Source organism: Chiloscyllium plagiosum, chromosome 2 (assembly GCF_004010195.1).
Source record: "Chiloscyllium plagiosum isolate BGI_BamShark_2017 chromosome 2, ASM401019v2, whole genome shotgun sequence".
Classification (NCBI taxonomy): Eukaryota; Metazoa; Chordata; class Chondrichthyes; order Orectolobiformes; family Hemiscylliidae; genus Chiloscyllium; species Chiloscyllium plagiosum.
Genome location: NC_057711.1, coordinates 27,807,288 through 27,832,335, shown reverse-complemented (window position 1 = coordinate 27,832,335; position 25,048 = coordinate 27,807,288). Strand labels below are relative to the sequence as shown.

The following is a 25,048-nucleotide window of genomic DNA, read 5'->3' as shown; positions in this document are numbered from 1 at the left end:
CAGGAGAATCGACGTTTCGGGCATAAGCCCTGCCCGAAACGTCGATTCTCCTGTTCCCTGGATGCTGCCTGACCTGCTGCGCTTTTCCAGCAACACATTTCCAGCTCTGATCTCCAGCATCTGCAGACCTCACTTTCTCCCCAACATCCCATTTAAACTCATTTAAAAAAAAAGTCAAAGGAAGCTTAATTGGAACATACATAGACAAATGTAAATTATACTTAGAAATATTAAAATCACAAAATAATGAATCATTTAATCTGGCCTTAAATTCTCTTGAACTATAGGCAAAGGTATTTTGAAAAACAGCAGCATTTCTGCCAAGTGCCACTTAATTCTGGATTACCAACCGGTTGTCACTGAGATTAATGACTTTCAGTTTCTGCATCTCTCCCATTTCTTCAGGCAAGTACTCCAATTTGTTGGAATGAAGGAACAGCACAGTCACATTCTTCCAGTTACCAATCTGAGGTAAATCAAATTGTCACAATTTCAGACATGTACAATAGAAAAGTGTAAATTATAGCACCTAACCTTTAACCAACACAAAGACATCAAGTAGAACTAATTTCCTAATCAGGTGCTTTCGATGAAATTTTTAATAATATTTAAAAACACATGATTACATAGCAGAATATTAGAGACAGCATGAAGGTCAAATGATAATAAGGTCACCAACTTTGCAGAAACTGCAGCCATACAGCAAACACATTGCTGGTTCTTCAATGGAAACAGAGCTACCACTTCGGATCGAGTGACCCTTCCTCAGAAGTGCTGAGTTGTAAGGAAGAGTCACTTGATTCGAAATGTTGACTCTGCTTTCTCTCCACAGATGCTGCCAGACCTGCTGAGCTTTTGAGTCTGATTTAGTTATTTCAGCTTTTACTAGTTCTTTAATGTTGCAGCTCATTTCAGCAGAACATTAACAGCTCAGGTGAGGTACACCACTGATATGGTAGCATTAATTCTGCATCACTAGATGAATTCCTGTAAGTCACAGTTTTGTCTTTATTTGATGACTATGTAGTTAAAACTTGACGAACTCAAAGAAATTTATCATGTCATGTTATCCTAAACTAATCTGCTTTGGATGGGATTTCCATTCAGGCAAGAGAAGACAGGAAGCTCAAATTACAAAACATGAACATCCCCTTTATCATGGCAGCCCTCTCTAAAGTCAGAACAAAGTTAAATTTCAATATTTCTACATTTCCAGTGTGTGATATCAGCAGACAACACAATGAAAATGGTCTAATTAATGTTGACCTTAATAACATACTGCTAGGAGATAACTGTCATCTGTCAATTTCTGTATTACTTAATTTTCCTTAATGAAGAGCATCCAAAGAGGTTTTACAATTCCTGTATGGAAATGTTGCCACCGGTTGTAACGACTGATGTCATTTTTTTTTCCACGTAAGGGATAGGGAATATGAAATGTACTTCCTAAGGGGGAAGTGAAGCACAGGTCATTACAAGTTCTATACAGTACCAGGGTAAATCTTTGATATGAAGGCACATAGAGGACAAAACATATATAATGGAGTATGAAGCCTGATTGTAGGGTTACCATGACCAATAAAAAATGGCTGACTCTTTTGTAAAAAGTTAGAAACAAAGTTCCCCAGTAAAAGTTCTATTTTACTCAGTAATGTGCTGAAAAACATAAGTCTACAGATGCCATTTGTTTGATTTCATTGTAAAATGGATAGTGTTTAAGTTTTATTATTATTAAATTCTTAATTTTAGCACAAACATTAGCAAGAGATTAATGGACGTTGGTGTTTGTGCACAAACTTCAAAAATAACCTTGAAACTTAGAAAAATAATATGATTTTACATTAAAGATGCTATGTAAAACATAAAAGATTTTGACAGGATGACAAAATGGCAATCCAACCCTATAGCAAAATTAGGATTGACTATTCCAAAAAGGAACTCAAGTTAAGGCACAAGCTCAGACAAAGCAGATCAGTATTAGTGTGCTGGAAAAGTGCATAAGATGAACAACAGTTTTATTAAATGTGTAACAGTTCACAATTGTACACTGATCAAAGATACAAAAAGTGCAAAAACAAATGGCAAAGACAAACAGTGCATGATATCTCCTCATTTGAATGTTTTGCAGTTGTAAAATATGTTACTCGTAGAAATTCCACAGAAAACATTACAGTACAGACAATGGATGGCAAAGACAATTGGCATGTTAACTCAATAAGTATGATGTTTATCCATTTTGGTCAGATGAATTGAAAGGCAACTTATTTTCTGAATAAAGAGAAACTTCAGAGTGCTTCCAGGTCAAGGGATCTGGATGTCCTCATGTATGAATCACAGAAAACTAGCACACTGTTACAGCTGATAATAAGGAAGACAAATGGAATTTAGACACTTATTGCTAAAGCAATAGAGTACAAATGTAGGCAAGTGTTGTTGCGACAATGCATTAGTTAGGCAGCACGTACAGAAATCGTAAAGCTTTGGTCCCCTTAATTGAGGAGGGATGAGTTGCATTGGAGGCAATTTAGAGGAGAATCATTAGATGGATTCCAGAAATGAAGGATCTGTCTTATACAGAGGGGGGAGGAGAGGAGAGGAGAGGAGAGGAGAGGGGAGGAGAGGAGAAGAGGGGAGGGGAGTGAGGGAGGGGAGTGGAGTGAGTGAGGGAGGGAACTGACGCCGGAGCTTCGAAACTTCTCAATCCGCGCAAGTGAGTACTCTGTTTGATTTTTGAGCGTTCTCGCCCCATTCATAAGCGTCTGTCCTGCTCAGCAAAAAGAATAGTGGGGACTGGGGTGAGGGGGAGAGTGTTGGCACTGGGACACGTGCGGTTTTAGCATGTCTTAGTTTTAACGTGGCGATATAATAGGTGGAAATCATGGAAGGGCGGGGGAGGAGGTGAAAATGAATGCGTTTGTTTTTTTTTATTGTGAATAAAATAAGTCAGGACAGATCTGGACGTAACATTGCAGTAACATTTATTCACATTCTGGCTGCAAGACGCTCTGAGACAACAGATGGGACCAGTTTCTTTATTTTTACGTGAATGCCATGTAAATCTATGACATTTCACGTAGACACTGACTAGACTACTGGTGGTCCCTTGGTTATGATCAAGTCTGATGTAGGTAGGATCCTGTCGCCCAAGTACAATCGTGGTGTGTGTGTGTCCGTGTGTGTTTTAAAACGGCGAACGCAGAGAGAGGAGAGAGGAGGCCTAGAGTTAGAGCAAATGAAAGAAATCCAACTGAGGTACGTAAAAGTGCTAAAGTGAATTGATAATGTAAATGCAGAAAGAATGTTTCCTTTGTAGGGCAATCTAGAATAAGAGATCATAGTTTTAGGATAAGGGGGAGAAAAATTAAAACAGATGAGAAGAAATGACTTCACTCAAAGGGTAATGAATTTGTGGAATTCACTACCCCAGAGTGCGGTGGATGGTGCAACATGGAGATAGATTTTTAATTAGCAATGGGTTATAGTGGTATGGAGTACGTACAGGAAAGTAGACTTGAGGGTGAGATGAGATCAGCCGTGTTTGTATCAAATGGCTGAGCAGCCTGGTCCTAGCTCTTATTTTCCTCTATTGTGTGAAATCTTCTTCAATTAGTTCTTCCAGTATAGTGTATTGCAAGGTAAGAGTAGGTCACTTGATGATACTAGTTTGCACATTTTTGGAACATATTGCAGTTAGGAATATGGAGAAGCCAATGTGCCCTTATGCCTGATCCACTTAATTAGATCCTAGTTGATCTCTACTTTAAATTACATTATCCAGTCAAAAATTACTCCACTTCACTAACACAGGTTCAGAAAAGATTTACAACGATGTTGCCATGTGTAGAGGGTTTGAGCACGAGGGAAGAGTCTGAATAGGTTGGACCTATTTTCCCCTAGAGTGTTGGAAGCTGAGGGGATGACCTTCCAGAGGTTTATAAAATCATGAGGGGCATGGATGGGGGGAGTAGCCAAGGTCTTTTCCTCAGGATAGGGGAGGACAAAGGTTTAAGGTGAGAGGGCAAAGATTTAAAAGGGACTAAGAGGCAATGTTTTCACGCAGACGGTGGTGTGTGTATGGAATAAGCTGCCAGAGGAGATGGTGGAGGCTGGTACAATAACAACATTTAAAAAGGCATCTGGATGGATTATATGAATAGGAAGGGTTTAGAGCAAGTTGGGCTCAATGCTGGCAAATGGGACTAGATTTATTTAGGATATCTAGTTGGCACAGACAAGTTGGATGAAAGAATCTGTTTCCGTACCGTACATCTCTATGACTCTAATCAGGAATCCAACATTAGTTATGTGTAGGCTACTTAAACTTATAGTCAGACTGGGATCCAGCAAAAACATAAATGCAATATTTATTAGGCAAAAAAAGGCTTTAATTGTTAAGATAAATAACTTTGAAATAAAATATCCAAGCTATGAATACAGATATGAGCACTAAACAGACTTACAGAAATGTAGCATTTAATTATGCTGAGAAGTATCAAAGAATTACAATTCAAGAAGGTAAGGTGTTACCAGTGATATTACAGAAGTGCACTCTAGTCTCATTATATCACTGGTCACTGCATGAATTTAATTGTTTTACCCAGCTAATGAAATAGCCAATCATGTGCTTTCTCTGATTTAGAATCAAAATGAAAACAGCCAATCAGATTTTTTTAAAAAAAATCTAAAATTACTCAGCTGCACTTTTGTATGTAACGGTATTGTCTAATGTATAAATGTCATTGTCACTGTCTTGTCATATGTGGAACTGGGATTTGAGGTTTGTCCTCCTCTCCCTGCGAAATGGTTGAACAGTAGGGTTCGGGGCCTAGCTTTGCTGCTCCTCTCCCTTGTAAAATTGCTGTCTTTTGTGTACAGCTGTCAATGTTTTTTGTAAACTGGTTTGTAATTTGTTTAATAAAATAATATAAAATTACTCAGCAGCACTGTTGCCGCATAGGGACCCAGGTCTGATTCCTGTCTTAGCTGACTGCCTGGGTGGAGTTTGCATGGGTTTCTGCTGGGTTGTCCTGTTTCTTCTCACAGTCCAAAGATGTGCAGGTTAGGTGGATTAGCCATGGTAAACGTGTGTTGTGGGTTATGGATATAAGGTATAAAGAACAAAAGAACAAAGATGGGTCTAGATGGATGCTCTTCAGAGAACTGGTGCAGACTTAATGGACTGAATGGCCTTTTTCTGCACTGTAGGGCTTCCAGGATTCTAATAATTAATGCGCGAAATTCCACGGTGAGTAACTCATCTCCTGTCTCCCCAGTGACTGTCCACCATCTACAAGGCACAAGTCAGAACTGTGGGACAATATTCCACTTGATGAGTGCAACTCTAAGATACACAAGAAGCTTCACACCATCCAGCTCAAAGCAGCCACTTAATTGACACTCCATCAATCATCATGATGATCAAGACTAGCAGATGCACGGGGACACCACAACCTACAAATTCTCCTTCAAGCCACACACCATCGGGACTTGAAATTTGATCACTGTCCATTACTGTTACTGGATCAAAATCCTGTAAACTCCCAAACAGCACAGCTGGTATTCCAACACACCAAAGACTGCAGCAGTTCAAGAAAGCAGCTCACCATTATCCTTGCCAGAGTAATGAGGGTGGATACCAAATGCTGGCTCAGTCAACAACAGTTCATCTCATGAATGATTTTGTTTTTTAAAAAAAAAATCACTTATTTAGCAAAGATGTAAGACTGAGTAACTGCTTGAAATATAAAGACATAAATATCTTTGAAATCACACACACAATAAAGGAAAATTAAATGAGAACAAAGTGCTGGAGAAACTCAACAGATCTGGTCGCATTCACCGTCAGAGTAACAGAGGAAATACTGTTTCAAGTCTGATATGACTGTGTTTCTATCTCAATGAGCCAGCAATCAAGAACTTCAGGCTTAGGTTCTTGAAACATAGGTTCAAATTCTACCTCAGGCAGATGATGAAATTTGAATTCAATGAAAAATGTGGAATTAGAAGCTGGTATGGTGGTGACAATGAAATGACTGTCAATTATTATAAAAATATATTTTCCTTGGAATTCCTTGACAAGAAAAATGTTCATGTCTGACATGACTTTTCATTGACTATTTTAAGACAAGCATAAGACCACAAGACATAGGAGTAGAAGGAAGGTCATTCGGTCCATTGAGTCCACTCTGCCATTCAATCATGGCTGATGGGCGTTTCAATTCCACTTACCCGCACTCTCTCTGTAGCCCTTAATTCCTTGTGAGATCAAGAATTTATCAATCTCTGCCTCCAGTTACCCAAAGAATCATAGAGAGACAGAGCTGTACAGTATGGAAACAGACCCTTTGGTCCAACCTTTCCATGCCAACCAGATACCCTAAATAAATCTAGTCACGTTTGGCTATATCCTTCTATTTCCTTCCTATTCATATGCCCAAACAGATGCTTTTTTTAATGTTGTAACTGTACCAGCATCTACCATTTCCTCTGGCAGTTCATTCCATACACACACACCACTGTCTGCATGAAAAGCTTCCGCTTAGGTCCCTTTTAAATTTTTCCCTCTCATCTTAAATCTATGCCCTCTAGTTTTGGACTCCCCCATTCCAGGGAAAAGACCATGTCTATTCACTCTATCCACACCTCTCATGATTTTATAAACCTCTATAAGGTCGCCCCTCAGTCTCTGATGCTCCAGGGAAAACAGCCCAAGCCTATTCAACGTCTCCCTATAGCTCAAACTCTCCAATCCTGGCAACATTCTTGTAAATCTTTCCTGAATCCTTTCAAGTTTCACAACATCCTTCTGAATAGGAAGGAGACCAGAATTGCACACAGTATTCCAAAGTGGCCTAACCAATGTCGTGTACGGCTGCAACATGACCTCCTAACTCCTATACTCAATGCATAGAACAATAAAGAGAAACATACCAAAAGCATTTTTCACTATTTTGTCTACCTGCGACTCTACTTTCAAGGAACTATGAAACTGCACTCAAGTCTGTTTGTTCACCAACACCCCTCAGGACCTTATCGTTAAGTGTATAAGTCCTGCTCTGATTGACTTTCCAAAACACAGCACCTCACATTTATCTAATTTTAACTCCTTCTGCCACTCCTCGGACCATCGGTCCATCTGATCAAGATCCCGTTGTAATTGGAGGTAACCTTCTTTGCTGTCCGCTACACCACCAATTTTGGTGTCACCTGCAAACTTACTAAACATACCTCCTATGTTCACATCCAAAATCATTTATATGAATAACGGAAAGCAGTGGACGCAACATTGATTCTTCTGGCACACTGTTGGTCACAGGCCTCCAGTCTGAAATGCAACCACCACCACGCTCTAGTTCCTACCTTCGAGCCAGCTCTATATCCAAATGGCTAGTTCTCCCTGTATTCCAAGTGATCTAACCTTGATAACCAAGTCTACCATGAGGAACCTTGCTGAACGCCTTATTGGTCCTTATAGATCATGTCCACCGCTTTGCCCTCATCATTCCTCTTCATGGAGTTTTTTGAAGTCGTAATCAAGTTAGTGAGACACAATTCCCAAAGTAATGAATGAAATACATTTTTCCACAATCTTCAAAACTCAAATCCTTGAAAACAATGATGGTTGCTTTCGTAAACATGAGGTATATGTACAAAGCAAGAGTTAAATTTTTAAAAATTACCTCTGAAGGAAGCTCTGTTATGAAGTTATGATCTGCTGCAAATGTTCTTTGATTTTGTAATTGCCCAATTGTAGGAGGCAGAGCTTCAATTTCATTAAAACTGCAATCAAATTCTTCCAAACATGAAAGCCTACAGAAATACACATACATAATTGCACATAACTAAGAATGTATTGGTTTACACACTTCTCTGTTCTCAAAACAAAATTCAGATTGGCTAAACCACATTAAAGATGCATTGCTGACAAAGGATTCCTTTGACAAGGACTCCTACAACAAACCAAGAAGCATACAAAATGATTTCTTACTGAGGCGAACATGTCATTTTACAACAATTTATTTGTATTACAGATTTTCTTTTAAAACTAATCTCAAAAACCTACCCTCCCACTGAATCTGGCAAGCTTAGCAGTTGGTTTTCATCCACTTTGAGCGCAGTTAGCTTCTTAAGAGATCCTGCAACAATTGTAAAAAATACTTTATCAAGAGGTAGACATTAGATCCCACAAGAATTTCAGCTAAAAACTATAAAATATTGCCATTTGTTTAAATTACATTGGTAAAATCCAAAAAAAGAGGAAATTATCCTGTTGAATGCATGACTCGTGACAGGATATGCAGTTTTACAGTATGCTGGTGGCTAGGTTCAAATATACAAATTAAGAGCACAAGTCGATCATTCAGTCCTTGAAATCTACTTTGCCATTCATTAAGATTATGGCTGACTTGTTCATGTTCTAAATTCCACATTCCTATCTACCCCCGTTATACTTTGATTCCCTTGCCTTACAAGAATCTGTCTACTGTACCTCTGCCTTAACATATTCAATAAACGTGCCTCCACTGCCTTATAAAGCAGAGTTCAAAGTTGCACGACATTCAAGAGAAAAGCTTCCCCTTCATCTCTGTTCTCAAAGTCAGCCCCCAATTTTACAATAGAATTCCCTTACTCTTCATAAGAGGAAGCATCCCGTTTACATCCACCTGGTCAAGACCTTTCAAACATCTGATAAGTTTCAACAAATCACTTTTCACTCTTCTGCTCTAATGAAAGCAAGCCCACAGTCTGTTCTATCTGTCCTCATATGACATTCCACTCATCCCAGGTACCAATCTAATAAACTTCTTCTGAACTGACTCCAACACAATTACATCCTTCTCGGAATAAAGAGAGACAAAAAAACTGAACACAGTATTCAAAATGCCATCTCACCAATGCCCTGTATAACATGCTTATGTTCAATTCCTCTCACAGTAAAGGACAGCATCCTACTAATGGACACCATCCTAATTACGTGCTACACCGGCGTACTTTTTTTTGTGATTCATGCACTAAAACAGCAGATCCCTATGTATCTCAGAATTCTGCAGATATTCTCCATTTCAGTAATACTCTGCTTTTCTTTCCTTCCTGCCAAGGTGAACAACTTTGTGTTTCCCACATGATACTCCATCTGCCAGAACTTTTCTCACCCAATTTAACGTATCAGTCGACATCTTTGTTATGCTGATTTTACAGCAGTAGTGAAATGGAACTATCCTGGCTTACCATTATTAAGAAATATATTAGACAGCAGTTTACTCATCTGCATGTACTGAATTAAATGCAGAAGTTGGGAAGTTATCAGATTTACCTTGCTTTTCTGTAGCCTACACTGCACTGATATCTCACCAACAGATTTAGCTTTAGACATTCAGAAGGATATGATATCACAGTAATTCCCAGCAAATATGCCAGAAAAAAAAGTACGGCTTGTCCATTCAGATAGGAGTTCATTTTTAATGATTATTAATGATTATTAAGGAGTCTCAAACAAACAGTTAAGCACTGGTTTCATTGTTCCAAACGTACTGTACTGTTGTAGAGAATTTCATAAAAATATTGAAAATGCAAAGACTTATCAAACTTTTCTTATTGCCTGCGAGACCAGTGTACAGGAGATAAGATTAAATCACATTAAATATTTTAACACTCACTTCTTGGTTAGACTGTGATTTTCACTAGGAATTTTTCAATCAGATGGGTTGAAGAGACATGTCATTGCTTGCCTTACTCATACATAGCTCAGATCCCCTGTAGACAGCACTGCCTTCAATAATTCTCCAATACCCATAAGTTGCCACAGAAACACTCAATAAAATTCTATGGATAGCTCAAAGCACATTGATTGTTAGCATCATTTGTTCACCACTGATATCAAAATCCAGGCCACTGTGCTTATCCAATTTTTTTTTAATATAAATCTCTTTTAGACATGTATTTACAGCTGGGTTAGAGTGAACATTGAATCGAAGGGGGAAATCAAAGGGTATGGGAGCAAAGTCAAGTCAACCATCATTTTATCAAATGGCAGTGCAGACCTGAACAGCCACACGGCCTATTCCAGTTCCCTACTTGTGCGCTGATATGTAAACTTGCCTCCACCTGCATGGCTGAAATTAAGCCACTACTCTTTTCTCATAGCCTGTTAGTCAAGCTGACTTTAAGTCTTCACTCTTACTTTTTTCTCATTTTGCAATGCCTTATTATAGAATAAACAGATGTGCTATGGACCAGACCAAACCCCCTCAAAATATATTAAGAACATAGCCTCGACCTTGACTATCTCTCATTTTAAAGGTGAACATAAGGAGTTGCATTCCAGATGCAATTTAGTTTGTTAACCTACTTGACTTTAAGCAAAAGAAACACTTTATTGTTATACTACAGTTAAAATACTGACAAAAATAAAAATAAAAGAATGGGCTTAAATATAACTATCAAAATGCTTAGGAAAATAAATATATTAACAACCACTAATTAACTGCTCCAGTACAGTAACATTCCATAAATACACTCTTGGCAAACACAAATTCATAAAATTGATTGTCTTGCATGCAGTTCTAACAGCAAGACCAGAACCCCAGCTTTTAGGTATTACGGAGACAGAAATAAGAGCTTCCACATCCAGCTTCAAGACCCCAACAACTGCAGAAAGCTAAAACTAAAAAGCATGGTTCTGCAGAAGCTTGACCCCACCCACTCAGGCTGCTTCTATTGTTCCAATTTTAAATAAAATACCCACGGCCTCACAAGCTGTTTACTCTACTGGCTTTGATCAGACTGCTCTCCATCTCTGTTCCATACTTCATAAAAAAAGGACAAAAAAGGACACCTCTTTAAGCCATTATAAAGCCACATATATCAGAATGCTGCCTTCTGATTCAATCAGAGGTTAATATTACTTTCTTAGTCTGTAGTTTTTGTTCTAGTTACACAGTGTAAGATTTTACCGGTCATAAAATTTGGCAAAGCTTTCAGCAATTTGGGCAGCAACCACTTTTATAGTGATCAAGTACTCAGTAGATGAAGCTTAAATTCATTCAAAATAAATATCAATTTAATTTTACTCTTAAAGGCTTGAGTAGGATGTTAAACAGTTAGGATAAATTACAGTATTCAATGGTGAAGTGCTCAGTAAAGCAAGAAAAAGTGAACATTCATTTATCGTCTCCAACTTCCAAGACTGTAACTGCCACACAGCGCCAGAGACCCGGGTTCAATTCCCACCTCAGGCAACAGACTGTATGGAGTTTGCACAATTCTCCCCGTGTCTGCATGGGTTTCCTCCGGGTGCTCCGGTTTCCTCCCACAGTCCAAAAATGTGCAGGTTAGGTGAACTGGCCATCCTAAATTGCCCGTAGTGTTAGGTGAAGGGGTAAATGTACGGGAGGGGGTCTGGGTGGGTTGCGCTTCGGCAGGACGGTGTGGATTTGTTGGGCCGAAGGGTTTGTTTCCACACTGTAAGTAATCGAAATCTAATTATTTCAAGATGTGACCACTGCAAAGAAACATATTGATTATTATGGTGTTGTGCTGGGATTTTCTGGCTTTCTTGCTCAAGAATACAGTATCGAATAAAGGTATCACCCTCTTGACCTGTCCATCTTCCTTCTCACCTATCCGCTCCAACCTCCCCACTGACCTATCACACAATCACACCCCCCAACTGCATCCACCTTCCCACCTACTTCTCCTGAGCCCCACCCGTCGTCCATTTATCTCTTACCCCCTCCACATTCCTGATGATGGGCTTATACCTGAAATGTCAACTTTCCTGCTCTTCAGATGCTGCCTGAACTGCTGTACTTTTCCAGCGCCACCCTTTTCAACTCTCAAGGTAAACATAGCTTAAGAGATAATGACAGTCCTAATCTAACCTCACTGAATCTGTTCAATTTTATTCTCATTTTCTGCCATCTAAACATAGTGTTGTGAAGCAAAACAACATTCGGCCTTATTTATGTTTCTCAACTTACGTATGGTAGCTCAGTGGTTAGCACTGCTACCTCACAGCACCAGGGACCCAGGTTTGATCCTACCCTTGGTGACTGACTGTGTGGAATTTGTGCATTCTCCCCGTATCTGCATGGGTTTCCTCTGGATGCTGCAATTTCCTCCCACAGTCCAAAGATGTGCAGGTTAGGTGGATTGGTCATGCTAAATTGTCCATAGAGTCCAGGGATGTGCAGGCTAGATGAATTAGCCACAGCAACTGCTGGATTACACAGATAGGGTTGGATGGTCTTTGAAGGGTTAGTGTGGATTTGATGATTCTAGGAGTCTAAGTCTACAAAGAGTTGTTGGCTAAAGCAGATTGAGAGATTCACTTGGTGATAAAAAAGGTAAACCAACATGGAACTTTGGTGCGCTTTCCTCATGAACTGCAAGTTGCTTTGTATATCCTCAACATGTATTCCCTCATCTCAAGACATTGATTTTAATTTTCAGCATAGTGTATAAGGTGAAATATATCCAAACGACAACAAATTTAGGTTACAATCTTGAAAATGATATTACTTGTAACTACTAGGAAAAGCAAACTGTAAATGAGCTCTATCCAGAATAATAAAGTAGCAACAAAATATAAATCACCAAGCTTTACAAACTTAATAACTTTTAGAAATAATAAGAGTTACAACACGTTTTCACATTTTACCATAACATATCAGCAAATACCATTGGTTTTACAATGATGGCCTTGTTCTAATTTATTCAATGAGTGTTGCTAAAGAATAAACTATTGTCTTGAGCATCAGAGAGAATGTGACATGTCAAATTCTGTGGCATTAACATTCTAAGAGAAATTAGACAGATGTTAAGCAGCTGACATTACATTTTAAAAATTGTCCTATAAATTATAAACTTAATAGTTTCACATTGCCCTGCAGCTCTAGCATTACCAGTTTTCTACATTAATATAAATGTTAATTATGCAATAAGAGTATAGAGATATTGGAAATCTTGGAATAAATTGATATTTGCAATTCAAATGGCTCTTATTTTTTGGATTGTTATTTCAAAAAACCCTAGTTGATCACGGATTGAAATACCATTAAAATTATGTGAGACAGAAATATTCTAGTTAAGTTTATATACAAGTGTAATAAGGTATTGTTAATGCAATACTTTTAGACAAAGAATACTTTCTTTTACAAACATTCACAAATATATTATACACTTGGAAGTAACAAACCAATTGTTTCAGGGAGCTGTTGGAGCACGTTGCTAGACAGCAGCAAATCCTGAAGGTTCTCACAACCTGATATGGCATCATCAATCATTTCCACATTGTTTTTGGAAACATCCAAGTAGGTCAACTGCTTTAATTTGCCAATAAACTAAAAGAAAGAAAATAAATAGAGCAGAAATTTAATATTCAGTTACATTTATATCACAGAGATAATACCAATTAAGAGCCCCTTTGACAGTTCAGTTGCTCAGGCACAGTATCTGACACAAACATACTAAAAAAGCCTCAGATTCTAACAGTAATGACTGGTGAACAAGTAGAGCACAGTGAGGGCAATGTTGTAGGACAAAAACTGGCCTTGATGTTTTGCAGGAAATGGAGTTCAAATGGGAAAAATCTTGCTGAAACTGCATATTTCCAAGTATGAGATATGATCAAATTCAGATGTATGTTCCTCCAAATTGAACAGTTTGGTAACATTCACCACCCAGACTCACACATAAATGATGTGTTTGCGCAGACATTGTGAAGGACAACCAGTGCCCATGGAACAATGTCATTGGAAGGAACCAAGATCTCTAAGGAGTGCAGAAAACTGGTAAAGAAAAAACCACTGTAGGACAGCAAGCAAAATTCTGCACTTGCCAAAAACTGTGGGAGCTCTGATGCTCAAGATGCTCAACCCCAGCACACAACCATATGAATCAGGAGTACTGCTCAAAATTATAGCCCAAATTCAATTATTAGAGTGTACACAGTAGGTCTCATCTCAATTATAACACAAGATTCCCTCATTGTCAGGAAAAACATTTATTATATACACAGCTAATTCAAGTTCAGTTTCATACCACATCAATAAATTGATAAAATTTGGCAGAATAGTAATTCAGGTGTAATACCTTGAAATTGCTCAGGAATCATGCCATAGATTCTCCTATCTATCCACTTTCAGTTAATAAGTAAACCCAAATGATATGAACTCAAAAAACTCCTGTCAACTAATCCAAATTTCCCCAACATTAAATGTAAGGATGCAAAGTAAAAACATGCTTCTTTGCATCACTTATACATAAAAAGGACTTTCCCTTCCAGAAAAAAACCAAAATACATGACCTACGTATTTAGTAAACGATTAGCATCTCATGTAACTAAACTAAAATCCTAAAAGAATTTAAAAGAACAATCACAAGCAAAGAATGTTCAACCGCCTCTAAGAAAAAAAATGCATGGCATTTTGTTTGGAATTATTACAAATGCTCCATTTCAAATATTATTTCATATGAGCTATTTTGGCTATGTCAGCATACCTGAAACCTGCCACAATACCTGTGACACTCTTATGCAAACAGCACATTGAGAAGAGATAGCTAACAAACGGATGACACTTCAAATACTTTTTCAGAATCTGGATTTTCAGCCAATACCAGAATTTACCCTCTCAGTTATTAACAGTGGAAGTTAAACCTTCTTGAAAGCTAAATGGTCTCATGCAATTGCAGGAGAATATGTTGGATCACAATAAGACCATCATTTCGACCACCTCAAAACAAAAACAAACACCTTTCAGAATCAAATTATCCTGGTTAAACTGGTGCACTATGACATTGTAACATGAAAATAATTGGTTCCACAGATAAAGTTTGAAGGATATAACCATTTTATACCCCTACAGGGTCCCTAGCTTTTCCTGATAGTCACAGAAAAGGCCCCTTTCGCTCAACACATCCACATCAGTCAAAAAAACACAGAATCATTCCAATTCCATTTTCCAGCACTTGGCATCACAGGCGCACATCTAAAAACTTCTTAAGCAGCGAGTCCCAAATTCCCACCACCCTCTGGATTAAAAACTTCACATCTCCTCTAAACCTCCTATTCCTTACCTTAAATCTATGCCCCCATGTCATTGATTCCTCTTTCGAGATTGAAGATTTCTTCCTGTCGACCTATGTCCCTCATTCAAGTCTCTCTCAATTTCCTCTGTTCCAAGGAAAACAGCCCCAATCTGTCCAGTCTCTCTCCATACCTGAAACTCTCCAGCCCAGGCAACATCCTGGTAAACTTCATCTGCATCCTCTTGAGTGCGGTCACATCCCTTAACTTTTGACTACCTTCCTAATCACATTAGACAACTCTCTCTTCACCTCACTGTAGCTGCCCTTATTTTAAGTTGAAGATCTATTTTTAGATCGGCGTTGTTCTCCCTCAAACTAAAATTGAAATTGTGTCACATTGTGATTGCTACCCTCGAGAATCTTTAACAACAAGATCACTTATTAATCCTGTATTACTACCTCAATCTAAAATAGCTTGTTCCTGGGTACATTCTGCAACATACTGATCTAAGAAACGATTCTTGATGTATTGTACGAAGTAAGTTTCATGTTACCTTACCTTATCGAATTTGTCCAATCAAATTACAAATTAAATCACCAATGAAAATTGTAGCCTTTCTTACACATGTCCATCAATTCCCAATTTATAATTTGCCCTTTAGTGAGGCAACTTCTTGGGGCTTATATTTGACTCTTGCCCATGACTTCTTTCCCTTGTTATCCCTTATTGCCACCCAAACTGATTTGACATCATGATCTATTGCACCAATATCACTAATCACCACAACACTGATACCTTCCTTTATTAACAAAGCTATCTCACCATCTTTTCCCATTCTCAAGCACTGTTTCAGAAGCTGCTGTCACTGCTCTTCCCTCTCATACTTTATGAAGCTGCTAACCCTGCTGTCTCTCTCTCTCTCTCTCTCTCGAAGTTTTAGAAGCTTCTAACTTTGGTCACTTGCACTGTTTCATAATCTACTTTCGCCGTGCTCCACTACTCTTTATGAAACTCAATTTTTGTGTTTTGGAAACACTATTCCCCAAGCCACATTTTCACTACTCATTGTCAACTTGAATTAGCATAGTATTTAAGGGAAAATTGTTCAGCATCAATTGAATGCTTGTGGTCAAGAACCAAAAGAGTTAATGAGTTTCCAATTTCATTTCACCCAATTAAATTTATGTAATATTCATTTTATAACTATGTGGTTAAATTAGTGCAGCATCAATTAGCGCCACAGCACGACACATACCCCCGGGAGAATTGCAAGTCTATTGCCATCCATCCAAAACTCCTTTAGTGCAGTCAGTTGTTCTAATACTTCAGGCTAATAGGGAAACAAATCAGAAGAGACATTTAAAGAAAAGCATATATAAAATCAAAGCACTGATGTGTTGTTCAAAAGGACTCTACGTATCTTTCTAAACCATTTGATCAGCAGTTATAATTAAATCAGCCTATTTGGAAAGAATATCTCTGGTTGAAATTCAGAAACAGTAAGTTAGACTGAGATTTCTTTTGGAATGAAGATAAAACAGGTTACATAGCATTAACAAAAATTAATGCAACTTGGCTCTAAGTTTTAAACCAAGTGTGTTTTTAGAAGAATACAGATCTGCACATCATGGTGCAGCAGGTAGCCAGCAAGGATAATGGAATGTTGGCCCTTATTTCAAAGGGGTTGGAATATAAGAGTAGCAAAGTCTTACAGCAACTGTACAAGGTGCCGGTTAGACCACATTTGGAGTACTGAGTGCAGTCTTTGGTTTGCTTATTAAAGGAAAGATATTATTTCATTAGAAGCAATTCAGAGAAAGTTTACCACAATGTTCCATGGTATAGAGGAGCATAGGTCAGGACTCTACTCACTGGAGTTCAGAAAAATGAAGGTGATCTCAATTAAACATATAGGATTCTTAAGGGGCTTAACCAGGTAACAGCTGAGAGAATACTTCCCTCATGTAAGAATTTATGACGAGAGGGCATAATCTCAGAATAATGGGGCCCCAAATTCAGATGGAAATAAGGAGGAAGTTATTTTCACAGAGTTGCAGGTCTTTGGAATTCTTTGCCATTGAGCACTTTGGGGGCAGGGTGCTGCGCATATTTAATGCTGAGATAAAATCTTCATCAGCAGGGAAATCAAGGGATATGGGGAATGGACAGGAACATGGACGTGAGGAAATGTCAAATTAGACATTCTCCTATTGAATGACAGAACAGGCTTGGGGGGTTTCGGATGGTTTATCCCTGTTCCTACGATCTTACAGAAACCTATACAAATTTTCAATTGAATGATAAACCTTGCCATTGTTTTTGCCTTGACCTTTACCTTGCTGACAATCTTCTCAGCTTTGTAAATCCTGATTACAAACTCTTTTCCAAGTTTGATTACATTTTTAACTTCTGTTTTGCAATATAATTTTAAATGTTGTGCCTTAAGGTAACCTTTCCTACATCTGAATGAACAATACAACGATGTTCCTGAAGGCATTCCAAAAATATGTTTTAAAACAAGAATTAAGTGCTTTACAAATAACTAAGATATGCACCAGTGAGTATTTATTTTCCTGGAACTACTTACCACTTCTGTGAATTCATTACTTCCCAAATCTAATCTCTCCAACTGGGTGAGTCTGCTCATGGTTCTATAAAGATTAAGGCCCAAAAGTAAGATACAGAAAAGCAAAGCAGTGGTCATGAAACAGATTACTGAACATCCAGAGATATTTTTGAGACACAGGTATTTAGATTACAGATTTTTAAAAGAAGTTTTCTATTCTGGGATTGTTTGCTTTTTAAACAAAATGACATTGGTGAGATTTTACAACATGTACAATTGTTTCAGAACCAAAATAAAAAGAACCCCAGATGCTGGAGATTTGAAACAAACAAAGCCAGGACTTGCTGGAGAAACTCAGCAGGTTTGGCAGCATCTGTAGAGAGAAAGACAGTTAACGTTGAGTCCAGTGAGCTTTCTTCAATATGAAAGGGGGTCTGAAGGAGGGCTACTGGACTTGAAACAATGGATAGAAAAACAGAGTTAATGTTTCAAGTGCAATGGTCCTCCTTCAGACCCTTTCCCGTACTGAAGGAGGGGTCACTGGACTCCAAACGTTAACTCTGTTTTTCTCTCTACAGACACTGCCAAACCTATTGAGTTTCTCCAGCAATTTCTGTTTTTGTCTGCTTCATAAATTACATTGTAGGTTAGTGGGAAATCCAGCATTACACGGTCTTTCAGTCTTGTAATTCTAAAGCAAAATGTGGTTGGTTTGTTTAAATCAATCACCATTGGAAATTATTATAATAAATCAATTGCTTTTAAAAAAAATTGAATGCATGTTTATTTCAGACAAGCAAACCATACTTAGTTATAGCTTTAACTCTCTTCCATTTGCTGTGATATCAGGTTAGTCTGACATTCCGAGTAGCTTGTAATTTGAAACAGATGGCAAGACTCAAAATGTTCAAGTACCCTTAAAATGTTTTTTTCAAATGGTCACACAAGAAGAGCGAGAATATAAATTCCTTCACACTAACATGGAAAATATACTGATAGTTCATTGTTCTGATCATCACAGTGATAAAATCTTGATTGATAACAGGTTGTTTGCTGAAATGTTATTTCAAACAAAGTCTTCCAGTTTGTATAAAATGAGCATTACACGAAAGTTTCTGTGGGCAGCTAGGTCCAACTTCAAAACAAGTCCTGGACCTGTAACAGCTGATTAGCTAATTACAATGGGTCAGAATGTACTGTGAAGATAATAGAGACACAAAGACACTTGTCATTTGTTAAGTGTAAGTCAAACAGCAACTTCAAGTGAGAGTCGATACACGGTCAAACAGATCAACCACAATCGAGCTGTGCTGTTTCAGTACCAAAAATAGAACCTCACCAATTCCAAACAGTTCAGCAGCTTTATATGTCTGTGCTTAAATGGCAGATATGAACAACACTTGCAACAAAAAAAAATCAAGGCTTGCTCGATTTAGTCCAAGCACCCCTTTAAAGGTGTGAAAAATCTGAATTACCACCAAACTGTCACTCTGGAATGAAGAATTACTGGTAGAGTGCAATTCTCTCAGCTTTTACTTTTGTTCAGAATGTCTTTATGTTTCTGTTCTTAAAAGAAAGTTTTGCTTTATTCTTTCATCGGATGTTGACATCACTGGCAATGCTGACATTTGTTGTCCTTGTCTAACTGCCTTGAACTGAACAGTCAGCTCAAGCATTTCAGAGGGCGGTTAAAAGTTAACCAAAAGGCTGTAGGTTTGCAGTCACATGTAGGAAAGGATGGTGGATTTCTTTCCCTGAAAGACAATAGTGAACCAGATGGGTTTTCTGCAACCATCAATGTTCACAGAGTCATCGAGATGTACAGCACAGAAACAGACTCTTTGGTCCAATTCATCCATGCCAACCATATGATATCCTAAATACATCTAGTCCTATTTTCCAGCATTTGGCCCATCCTGAATCCTTCCTATCCAAGATGCCTTTTAAATGTTGGAATTGTACAAGTCTCCACCACTTCCTTTGGTAGCTCATTCCACATACACACCACCCTCTGCATGAAAAAGTTGCCCCTTAGGTCACTTTTAAATTTTTCCCCTCACCCTAAACCTATGCACTCTAGTTCTGGACTCCCCCACCCCAGGGAAAATACCTTGTCTATTTACCCTGTCCATGATTTTATGATTTTATAAATCTCTAAAAGGTCACCCCTCAGCATCCGACACTCCAGGGAAAAACAGCCCCAGCCTATTCAGCCTCTCCCTGTAGCTCAAACCCTTCAACCCTGGCAACATCCTTGTAAATCTTTTCTGAACCCTTTCAAATTTCAGAATGTCTTTCCGACAGGAGGGAGACCAGAACTATGGCACTTTAAAAAGGAGGAAGAGGGGCAAAGCAGTGACCGCATGGTCAGTGAATCAAACAAGAAAGAAACCTACATTGCTGTCTGACACATCAGTGAATCTGCACAGCTACTGCCTTTGCTAGTCCAGTGACGACTTCCACTCTGCCGCCACCAAGCACAGTAACTGGAACACTGACAGGTAACAGGTAAAGTGAAACATCAAGAGAACTACATTATATGATATTTGGCTGTACAAAGAATGTCAGCTTTACATTAGGCCTAGCTGTTGCCCTTTTAAAGGTCCATAAGTGAAACTGTGATGAGTTAAATTTGGATGTCACAAAATTTCAATTTTATCACAATAGTCAGTCATTCTCATTGGCAAAAGAGAAAATCCAATAGAATGCTGCCCACGATAAACTGAAATTACGAACTGGTAATTCTGGATTAGTTAAATTATGTAGGCTTTTCACATGACCATGTTAACTAATCAGCCTAGCTTATGCAGAATCAACTACGGAAATATGCACTAGGGAAGATGACTCTGTGCTATGTACAATAGAGGAGGCAATTGCAAATGCAGTATGCTCTTCAACTAAGCATCACAAAAACACCAAAAACATGCTTGACTACACCGATACATGGCAGACAGTACTGCGACATCCAAACACAATGCACCAAGCAGAAAAGGATTACTGTTTTTCTTGGGTTAAGTCTGAGCATTTGTCAAAGCCTTTCAATAGGCCAGCAATTGTAAAGGGTAAACTGAAAAGTAAAGATAGTTTTCCATCTATTTACTCCATTACTATGTTTTAATTTATAATCTTTTTCAGACCGTGTGTTGTAGGGTTATATAGCAGTCATTTCAGCTATTCGGAAGCTCCACTTAACAGATTTGTGGGAGAATGCCAAGATTCATCATGATTTTGCTGTATTTCACCACATGTTGCTGTAAATAAATATGTATTGGGCCTTGAGAGACTTTTTTTGAAAAAACAAAATTACTCCTCTTTATTTTTTTGGCTTCTTCCAATAAAATATCTTTATCCCTCTTTGGGTGTTAAATTCAATCTTATATTCAGTGATGGTCAATCCGCAATTCTTCAATCTGATAGATTATAAAGGGATGCACAATTGTTTATAAGTTCACAGGTCCCATTTACCTACTTCTGTAATTTAGTAAAACATCTAGTAAATCAAACAGGCACGGGCAAGTCTAACGAACAACAGGCGCCATTTATTCACCAACTGTAGTAAATTTTGGCACAAGAATATTCTTTAACAGCATTTCACTCAATCTGACAATATTTTAACTCCCAACAGCAAAACAAAATTGATCTTTAACTGATGCTAACTCTAATCCCAGCTGCATTTTATGAGTCAAAACCAACAGACTTGAATTAACTTGGAAATCAGATAGTTCAAGATTGTGAAACGTTAATAAAAGATGAGTTTGGAAAAGAATGCTGATTGTTCTTTGATAAATTAACCAAATGACATGCACATGCTATGAAAACTTCTTGGCTGTGCAGTCTGAAAGGCTGAACCTATACTCTTGTCCACAGTTAATCCAAACAATGTCCTTGGTATTAGGTATGACTTGCATAACAAACAGATGTGGAGCGGATGTTTCCTCTTGTGGGGCATTCTAGGATGTGAGGCCATAGTCTTAGGGTAAGGGGTAGCAAATTTAAAACAGACTTCGCCCAAAGGGTTGTGAATCTGTGGAATTCACTATCCCCCAAGTGAAGTGGATGCTGAAACAGTGAATACACTTAGGGAAGGGTTAGACAGATTATTAATTGGTAATGGGTTGAAGGGACATGGAGAGAAGGCTGGAAAATTGGGGTGAGGAACATTTCAGCCATGATTGAATGGCAGAGTAGACTCAATGGGCCGATTGGCTTAATTCTATTCCTATATTTTATGAACTTATAAAATGTATTGGACAACTATCTTTCCAAGTACAGGTATCTCCCACTTTTTGAACGTTTGCTTTATGTGATTTTGCTTTTTACGAAAGACTGACATTAATATGCATTTTTGAAAACCCGAAGAGGATTTTCGCTTTTATGAAAAACAGTGATACTTTTTCCCCATATAAATCATGCATCTTTATTTTATGCCATTTTCGGCTTATAAAAGATTTCTTGGGAATGGTCTACTTTCAGGTATAGCGGGGGCTACCTGTATATTCAGGACTGGGCAATAGCCAATCTATAATCATGCAATTGCAATAGCATTCATTTTTCAAGTTGAAAAACAGATCTTCATTTAAAAAGGTTAATTTATGATTTCATCCAGACTTCTGAACATGGATTATTTACTCATAAACACCTGTTTTTTATATCTCAATCTATATAAGTATAGCTCTTATCAACAATACCCTTCAACCCACCAAAACAACATACAATTGACAACATAATGGTTGGCACAATGGTTAGCACTGCTACCTCACAGTGCTAGGGGACCCAGGTTCAATTCCAGACTTGGGTGGAATCTGTGACTGCAAGTTTGAAAATGCTCCCTGTGTCTGCGTGGGTTTCCTTTCGATGTTCTGGTTTTCTCCCACAGTCCAAAGGCGTGCAGGTTAGGTGGATTGGCCATGCTAAATTGCCAGTGGTGCCCAGGGATGTGCAGTCTAGGTGGATTAGCCATGATAAATTGCCCAAAATGCTCAAAGATTTGCAGTCCAGGTGGATTAGTCATGAGGAATGCAGGGATTGGGGGCTGGATAGGAGTGGGATGCTCCTTGGCAGTTTGGTGCAGACTCAATGAGCTGAACTATCTGTACGGTTTGGATTCTATAATGGATAAAGGTTGTTACCAGTGCCTAAATGTACAAAGAAACAATGCCCAAATTATGGTGATACAAGGTGCTGAAGCTGCAACTGTAGACAAATTATTGTAGCAACATCAAATGCCATGGTGTACATAACTAAGATACTTGGCTTTGCTAAATTGGCATACCACATCATTATGCTCTATGGAATAAAAAAAATGAACGAACTATTAAATAGAGACCCATTGAAAGTGTTCTATTAAACATAAAACAAAACTATTGAACATATAAACTGTAGAAATGTTAACAAAGCCGGTGGATTTAATTTAATTAAAGGATTTGAACTCAGGTTCTGATCAACTGAAGCCTGGTTCTCCAAATGCCAAAGGTTTTCCCAGTGTCTAACTGGGATACGTATGCCAAATACATTAGTGCTCCTGAACATTAAATTCAGCAAGCACCTGTTTCAACTATATAACTCCTCTTCTAAGTGATTAAAAGGTCCTCCAATCCTTTTATGATTGTAAGTTTTGTCTCTTGTTTTGCCAATCCCAATGGAATTAAAATTCATACAGACACAAATATCACTCATTTTGAAAGTAACAGCAACATTATGCTGGTCAATCATACTGACCAAATTCTCTTAGAACATGTCAGCACCACCAGGCCTACCCCAAGTATTCAGAACTGTCAAACATAAAGGAGGTTGAGAGGCTTATAAAATAATGATGGATATAAGTAAGGTTTATAAAATAATGATGGATATAAGTAAGGTCAACACCAAGTGTCTTTTCCAGAGGGTGGGGGATTTCAAGACTTAGGAGCATACTTTTAGGGTGAGAGGAGAAATGTTTAAAAAGGACATGAGAGGCAACTTTTTTTAAACACAGAGTGGTTCATGTGTGGAATGAACTTCCAGGGGAAGTGTGGATATTTAAGAGATATTTCGATAAGTACATGAATAAGAAAAGTTTGGAGGGATATGGGCCAAGTGCAGCCACTGGGACTAGTTTAGTTTAGGATTATGGTCAGCATGGACTAGTTGGGCTGAAGGGTCAGTTTCAGTGCTGTATGTCTCTATGACTATGTGGACATCATACAGTATCACCTATTTCAGCTCCTTTTACAGAGATTTTTCAAATCAATCCAGTATGCAATAAGACACTTATTCACATTTGTGAATCCCATCTTGATTTTCAAAGATACATTCACAGCCTTATATTAAGCCACGTTCTGTTTTTCTTCTTTCCACATTAACTTTTGTCAGAAGCAACCAAACATAGCTTGTGCCTTTCTTTCATATATAATAAACTTCTAATTTCCTTTATTTAAAGTAGATCGAATATTTCAGTGACCGACTGCACAATAAACAAACAACAACAAAACTTGTGGTCAATCAAGACCATAAGACACAAACCATTTGGCCCATTGAGTCTGCCCTGTTACTCAATCATGGCTGGTATGTTTCCCATCCCCATTCTCCTGCTTTCTCTCCTCATGAAGCAGGTCTCCCTCTGGAATCTGACTTAACCAATATCATCCATCAGTTGGCTTCATAACAACACTAATCGTTTTCCAGAACATAGTTTATTTTTAAAAGCAAATTACTGCGGATACTGGAATCTGAAACCAAAAGAGAAAATGCTGGAAAATCTCAGCAAGTCTGGCAGCATGTGTAAGGAGAGAAAAGAGCTGATGTTTTGAGTCCAACTGACCCTTTGTCAAAATAGTTTATTTTTACATTGTTTGTATGTTGAGATTGTCAGTATTGTAACAACAGTAAAGCTTTACATATTCTTCAGAGGAAGATACCTTTTGTTTGAACATGCAATTTAATCAAGTCTAAATTTGCACCCTACAGCCTTTCAGCCGTGGAAGTGATAGCATATGCCTCAGGTGGGTACTGTTCTAAAACTGGAACTTTGTTTACCAGTTTATGTGGAGTAATGCAGCAAATCAAATGCAGGCTGGATGCTGTAGTCAGCCAACTAGTATCTAGGCTGACTGAGTCAGAGAGATGTACAACATGGAAACAGACCCTTCAGTCCAACCTGTCCATGCTGACTAGATATCCCAACCCAATCTAGTCCCATCTGTCAGCACCCGGCCCATATCCCTCCAAACCCTCCCTATTCATATACCCATCCAAATGCCTCTTAAATGTTGCAATTGTACCAGCCTCCACTACTTCCTCTGGCAGCTCATTCCATACACGTACCACCCTCTGCATGAAAAGGTTGCCCCTTAGGCTTCTTTTATATCTTTCCCCTCTCACCCTAAACCTATGCCCTCTAGTTCTGAACTCCCCAGCCCCAGGGAAAAGACTTTGTCTATTTACCCTACCCATGCCCCTCATTATTTTATAAACCT

At 38.3% G+C, this 25,048-nt stretch overlaps 1 protein-coding gene across 2 annotated transcripts in view; it reads right to left on the bottom strand.

Moving 5' to 3' along the window:
• LOC122557914 (erbin-like) overlaps positions 1-25,048 on the bottom strand; it is a 183,357-nt gene that overhangs the window by 5,836 nt on the left and 152,473 nt on the right. For both annotated transcript variants that reach the window (XM_043706137.1, XM_043706127.1), the window contains 6 exons: positions 17,616-17,679; positions 16,284-16,358; positions 13,196-13,340; positions 8,063-8,135; positions 7,680-7,809; positions 351-466 (listed from right to left, as the gene is read on the bottom strand). In XM_043706137.1, coding sequence (XP_043562072.1) covers positions 351-466; positions 7,680-7,809; positions 8,063-8,135; positions 13,196-13,340; positions 16,284-16,358; positions 17,616-17,679 — 603 coding nt within the window. The remainder of the gene's footprint in view (positions 1-350; positions 467-7,679; positions 7,810-8,062; positions 8,136-13,195; positions 13,341-16,283; positions 16,359-17,615; positions 17,680-25,048) is intronic.